This window comes from Lytechinus pictus, chromosome 6 (genome assembly GCF_037042905.1).
Source record: "Lytechinus pictus isolate F3 Inbred chromosome 6, Lp3.0, whole genome shotgun sequence".
NCBI classification, from domain to species: domain Eukaryota; kingdom Metazoa; phylum Echinodermata; class Echinoidea; order Temnopleuroida; family Toxopneustidae; genus Lytechinus; species Lytechinus pictus.
The window spans coordinates 24,749,048-24,755,814 of record NC_087250.1 but is presented as its reverse complement, the minus strand read 5'-3'; the positions used below and the strand labels follow the sequence as shown (position 1 = coordinate 24,755,814).

The window sequence follows — 6,767 nt, the reverse complement described above, 5'->3', positions numbered from 1 at the left end:
GAGGAGGCGTGGCCAAAAAATGTTGCGTTGCGAATTTTGGTATTTTCGGACATTACAAGGAGGCGTGGCTAAAAATGCTACGTCGCGTTAGCTGACGTGGTAATTTCGGGAGGGGGCAAAAGCCAATTTCTAACAAGTTAGCATTCTTCTTCGTGGAGTCGATTTGAAAGCATCTTCCATCTCAATTCACCTGTCTTGTGCAACATACTTCCTGTATTTTTGTTATATTTCGTTGAACTCTTTAGTTGTGATCCTTCTAATTGTCTTTTTTACCCATTCATATATCTTAAAGAACGCTTCGCAGTTGAGAATTTATTCTTTTATCTAGGAACATACCTGTATATTTGTGTTATATCCGTTTGTTGGACTTTTGAGCTGTTAGGAGTCACAGTTTGCTCTAAGGACTTTTCAATTTCGCCACCCCTGCATTATTCAATCATGCCCAAGGTTAAGCCAGGCAAAAAGTTAAGTCAGAGGAAGTCTACTCGTCGTTCGGTCCGAGATGCCGCCAGCCAGCCTTCTCCTGTCGACCTCGAGACAGACGTCGGCCAAGTTTTTACTTCTACGCAGAGCCCAGCTGCTGGAAGTTCGGCGTCGACAACCAACGGTGAGTTCGGGACAATGGGGGGCTCCTGGCCTCTTGTGACTTCTCCACAAGATCCGGTCATTCCCCAAATTCAATCCCAAGCTTCTCCTTCTATCCCTCCTGCCCATGTAGTTGAGGGGCTTAATAGTCATGATAATTTTACACCAGCCCCCAACCCTCCTTTTCCTACGCTGTCTGCGCAGCCAGATATGCTTAGCTGTGTGTGTGATGATTTGGGCGGGGAGGTGCCTTCCAGTGTTAAGGAGAAGATTTGGAAAGGTGAATTTGTAGAGTTAGGTGGATTACTAAAAAGGGAAAGCTTAAGTGAGGAAAGTTCCCAGTTGCAGGCCTTCAGCCTTTGTGCCACCGGGTCCGCTTTAATGCTTCGCCCCCAAAGCAAGGCTCCGGTGATCGCCAGCATAGAACAGTGGACATCTGCGTTCATTATTTACGCGTCTATATACTTGGAGCGACACTGTATGCGTGCGCGCGAGCTCCTCAAGTATATGGATATCGTTCGCTCTATTGTGCGTTTTGGGGGTTTCAATTGTCGGGCCTATGACATTCAATTTCGGTTACGTCAGGCCTGTCATCCACATCGTTCCTGGGCTGTCATAGACACCGAGCTATGGCTGACAGTAGCTTCGACGCCCGGTCGAGCAGCGTTTTCGTCTTTTGGGGGTAACCAGCCCTTTCGGCCATACGACCGGTCGTTTCGGCGGGGTAGTTTCCCATCCTCAGGATATGCCAACAGACAAGGGGCAATTCGGGCCCCTGGCGCCGCGCCTGCCCCCTTCCGCTCCTCACCAGTCTGTTTCGCCTTTAACGCTGGGTCATGCCAACGCACCGCCTGTCGTTATGCTCACCGGTGCGGAAAATGCTCCTCAGCAGCGCATGGCTCACACGCCTGCAACTCTGCCGCTGCAATCGCCAAACAGAAGCCTAGCTCCAACTCCAATTAAACTTGGCAGCATGCTCCCATTTCTTAGACGGCACCATAATCAACATAATGCAGCTTTTCTGATTTCTGGTTTTAGGTTGGGTTTTTCATTGGGTTTCACAGGCGAGCGTCGCTCTGTGTTCTCGCGTAATTTGAAATCTGCTAGGGAGCATAGGGACATGCTGTTGGAGAAAGTTGGTAAGGAAGTTAGTTTAGGGAGAATGTCGGGTCCTTTCCAAGACCCGCCTTTCGATAACTTTCGCTGCTCCCCGGTAGGGCTCGTCCCCAAGCGAAATCCGGGAGAATTCCGTCTAATTCAGCATCTATCTTCTCCTCGGGGGGCTTCGGTTAATGACCACATTGATTCCGATTTGTGTTCCGTGAATTACACTTCATTTGACAAGGCGGTTGATCTCGTTGCTCGCTTGGGAGCTAGTGCTCTCATGGGAAAAACCGATATAAAATCCGCTTTTCGCTTACTACCAGTGAATCCCTCCGATTTTGACCTTCTGGGGTTTTGCATTGATGGCGCGTATTACTTTGATAAATGCTTGCCAATGGGCTGCTCAATTTCATGTGCCCATTTTGAGCGTTTTAGCACTTTTCTTGAGTCATGTTGCCGTGAAATTGCGAATTCAGAGCAAATTTTGCATTATTTGGATGATTTCTTTTTTGTTGGCGCAACACGGCAGGAATGTCGTTCCTTGATGTATCATTTTAAGGCGATGTGCGAGGTTTTTGGCGTCCCGATAGCGGAGGAGAAGACTGAGGGGCCCGTTCCCACTATCATATTTGTAGGGCTTGAAATCGACGCGGCTGAGCAGAGAGTTCGGGTACCCAAGGAGAAAGTAAACGTGTTACAGGCAATGCTCATTGATTTTGTTAAGAAAGATAAGCTCTCGTTGCGGCAGTTGCAGTCGCTAATTGGCAGCCTTAATTTCGTGTGTAAAGCCGTGGCTCCCGGAAGAGCCTTCCTAAGGAGACTTATCGATCTTACTAAAGGGGTCCGCACCTCAAACCACCGGATAAGGCTTTCACGCGGCGCAAAAGAGGACATGCAGGCCTGGCTTACGTTTCTGTCCGATTTCAATGGCACAGTTATGTTTTCACACTCAACATGGGTAACTAATGCTCATTTTCAGTTCTTTACTGACGCTGCGGGTAGCATTGGCTTTGGTATATCCTTCCAGGATAAGTGGGCTCAAGGGAAATGGCCAGCTGAAATACTGGAGAAGAATTATTCCATCGCTTTTCTAGAGCTTTTCCCAATAGTAGTCGGTATACGTATGTGGGGGGCTCTTCTAGCTAATTCTAAGGTCTTATTTTGGTCAGATAATCAAACAGTTGTTCATGTTGTTAATTCCTTAACTTCGAAATGTCCTAGTGTAATGAAACTGGTTCGTTTGCTTGTAGTTCTTTGTTTGGAACATAATATTATGTTCAAAGCACGTTACGTGCCAGGCTCTCGCAATGAAAAGGCTGATGCCCTCTCTCGTTTTCAGATGGACAGGTTTCGCAGGTTAGCACCAGGCGCAGATCTGGCTGGCAGCAAGCTTCCCGCCCATCTTTGGAGCAGCTTCATATAGAGAGAGAGCATCTGTTGTTTTCTTCGCGGGCGCCCGGCACTCATCATACTTATAGGAACGCTTGGTCTGTGTTTAAGCAGTTTCGGCTGCAATATCATTATGATATAAGTATACGTCCTGACGTTGAGCAGGTCGCTCAATTTATTGCTTATCTCTCCTGGAATGGGTATGCGGGGGCAACAATAAGTACATATATATCAGGCCTGGCTTTTACGATGCAAACATTGGGTTGGCCTGATGTGACTGACGCGTTTGTAATCCGGCGGCTGGTAGACGGGTGCAGGCGGAAAAATGCTCGCCGTGATACCCGGTGTCCCATAACCCTGCCTATTCTCAAATCCATCCTAAATTCATTGACTCACGTATGCGTTAATACGTATGATCTGGCATTGTTTCGGGCTGCCTTTCTAATCGCTTTCTTTGGTTTTCTTCGAGTAGGGGAGTTCACGTCTCGATCTAGACATGAACCCGTTCCTTTATCAGAAAAAGATGTTATTATTCAAGGGATGGGTAATCAAGCAAAATTGCGCATTGTGATTGCGAGGTCTAAAACAGATCAAACTGGACGTGGATGCTCGATTTTAATTCCACAGAATGTTATTTCGTATTTATGCCCACTTCGCGCTGTAAATGATTACCTCGCTCTGCGGAGCTCGGTCGGCTCTGCCTTTTTCCGTCACTTTGACTCGTCACCCCTAACGAGGCACCAATTTGGCCAAGTTTTAAAGCGTGCCATTAGTTTTTGCGGGCTACCCGTTGCTCATTTCTCTTCCCATTCTTTCCGTATTGGGGCGGCAACTTCTGCAGCCATGGCAGGTGTTCCCGATGTTTGCATTCAAAATATGGGGCGCTGGGCTTCCAACACACACAGATTGTATATTCGACAACCTCTCCCCCCTTAATTTAAGCAATTTTGCCAGTATGTTTATCACCCTTCTATGTTTAATACCAGTTTGTGCACAATTTAATATCGACCTAATGTTTATTTGTTTTTGTTTTTTGACAACCCCTAACGAGCAGTAAATATTAACCTTACTCTCTCTCTCTCTCGCTTGTTGCCATGGTGACGCAATAGTTATCTTACCCGTTAATAGTTCCATGGGCGCAGGCAGAATTGCTCGCCCACTGTTAGTAGATTGTGGTCTTTGCTACACTTATCGTGTTTATGGTAACTATGTACCCCCCCCCCCCTTTTTAGAATGTACAATTGGTGCCGCTGTTTCTTTCCTTTTCTCTCTTCCATGTGCAGTTATTTGGAGTCTCAACGTGGGTTGTGTCAGCATTCCACGGAATCGTAAGAGAGGAAGGGGACAATTCACGTTTCGCTGACGCGGGCAGTCCCGCTCTAGTTGGGGGCGGGCCCTCACTACTCGGCACGTGGCCGGGTCCTAAAACTCAATACATCCGCGAACAGGAGAACACTTGATTTCTTTGTCGCGGAGCGAAATCACTAGAGTAACAGCTGTTTTACCTCCGTCGAGGACTCGCTGGCTCGGACGTCGCGAACAGTTGGAACTTTTTTATGAGCAGATGTTATGACCTGAATACCTTATCCAGAACTCACACGTGGTTTCATCAGATCTCACGTCCTTACTACAAACTTCACTATTTACTGACTAAGCCCCGCCCCCCCCCCGCCTCTCCTTTATCTTAGTGCACTAGACTCTTCGCAAGTGGACTGAATGAGCATGAATCCTCCTAGATGGTTTAATTGTGCGTCCCTGTTCGTTTAATGCACCCCCCCCCCTTTTCCCCGCTTCTTAGCGTGGACCTTGTAAATACAGCATGGTTTGAACTATTGGCATCATATTGTCCCACTGGGCAATTTGTTACCGATTACCAATTTTACCGGTTATTACCGGTAATATCACCCGGAAATTTGAGTAACACCAAATATTACCGTTATTACCATGCTATTACCGAAATTATAATTCCTGTTGATACCTGTTACTGTTATCACCCTGATGAAACCGACATTTACCGAGTTACAACAGGGTGACGATGGGTAATAAGGGTAATGTTGAATGACTTTGATTGGTTATAACATTGCAAACTTTAGTAATAACAGTAATCTTACAGCAATCCCAGCGAAATTGTCAAAGTCCAAAAAATTACTGTTATCACCCTGATGAAACCAACATTTTACCCAGTTACAAACAGGTTGATAAGGGGTAATGGGTAATGTTGAAGCGCTTCCATTCCCAGACAGCAAAGTATCTGGATCACATACGGTTCTTATCTGGGATATCTGGGTCCCATATGGGCCCACATGGAACCCAGATGAAAACATATACTTGAACCCACATGGTGCCCAGATAGGACTCAGATGGAAACGAGCCCTCCAACCCATGCGGAACCCATTAATATTGGGTAAATGGAGTAATATCAGATGGTAATATCAGGAAAATGCTGGGAATATTAGTTACTCATGAATATTCATTACTACAATAAATGGCCAAAATTTTAGCTAATATAGCTGTAATAATTAATGTGTTTATGTTTATGCAATTATTCCACCCAGAAAATTTTCAGAAAAATGTGTAGTTTATATATCATATTAGTCATAATCATGACATTAATTTTAGAAAAATGTTTTAGGGTTGAATAATTGTTAACCATAATTTGTCAAGTGTTGTAAACTCGCTCAATATATAGAAGTAAATGACAGGGTTTGGTGGATAGGTGTAGGATAGGATTAGGATTAGGATGTAGGATTTTAGGATAGGATAAGATGATATGGCTTAGAGTATGGAGTTGTAAAAATGTGCTTCAATGACCCTAATGACACTAATTGTTTTTTTAATGAGCCGACATTAATTGGGTAATATTGGGTAAACAGAGTAATATGAGGTGGTGATATCATTAAAATGCTGGAAATATCGGTTACATCATACTGGGTAATATTGGGTAAATGGAGTAATATCGGGTCCGGGTAATAACGGGGAAAGATTGGTCTACTATTTCCCCGTTACTACCCACTGGTGTTACCGTGACCCGGGTAATATCGGGTAAAATGCCCAGTGGGGTGTTGTGGCGGCGGGCTGACGATGAGTCATCCCGTTTGGCGGCATTCCATTTTTTGCCACAACACATTATGATTCTTCACTTATTTTGGGCTTCCTGAGATAATATTTTTCATTTATTTAGACCAATTTCGTATATTCCACTCCTCATGTTATAATGTGAACGGGGCTTGGTTCGTCACCCGATTTGGATGAGGCCACCAGCGAATTCCATTTCGGACCGAACATTAACGTTGCCTCGTTCACATTCTAGTTCAGGGCCGTTGGTGGGGCTTCTGAGCACTAGTTTCTGTTTTAAAAGTTTTCCTGCATAAGCTCGTGTTGCAAACGGGAATCTTTGCTTCGTAGCTTTGCAGATGGAATTTTACGTTGCCCACATTTGGCCAACATGACAAACTGGTGTCTTTGTCATGAATGTGGATGGACTGTTTTAATTGTCAATTGAGGAGATTGGTTTAATAACTTTAATTTTTCGCATATGACACATCTCAGGAGGCTTTACGTTTATATTATTATGTTTTGATTGTTGCATTATATTATGTTGGCTTTATTTGACAACACATCATTTTGCATTTTGGTTTACATCATTTGGATGATGCTTTTCAGAAACAATTTTTATTAAACTCCACGGA

At 44.8% G+C, this 6,767-nt stretch overlaps 1 protein-coding gene across 1 annotated transcript; it reads left to right on the top strand.

The window, feature by feature from the left end:
- Positions 1–281: 281 nt before the first annotated feature.
- Positions 282–5,563, top strand: LOC135154568 (uncharacterized). The gene is made up of 2 exons (XM_064101266.1): positions 282–607; positions 3,029–5,563. The coding sequence occupies exons 1-2, from the start codon at positions 439–441 to the stop codon at positions 4,012–4,014; spliced, it is 1,155 nt and encodes a 384-aa protein (XP_063957336.1). The 5' UTR covers positions 282–438; the 3' UTR covers positions 4,015–5,563.
- Positions 5,564–6,767: the final 1,204 nt, after the last annotated feature.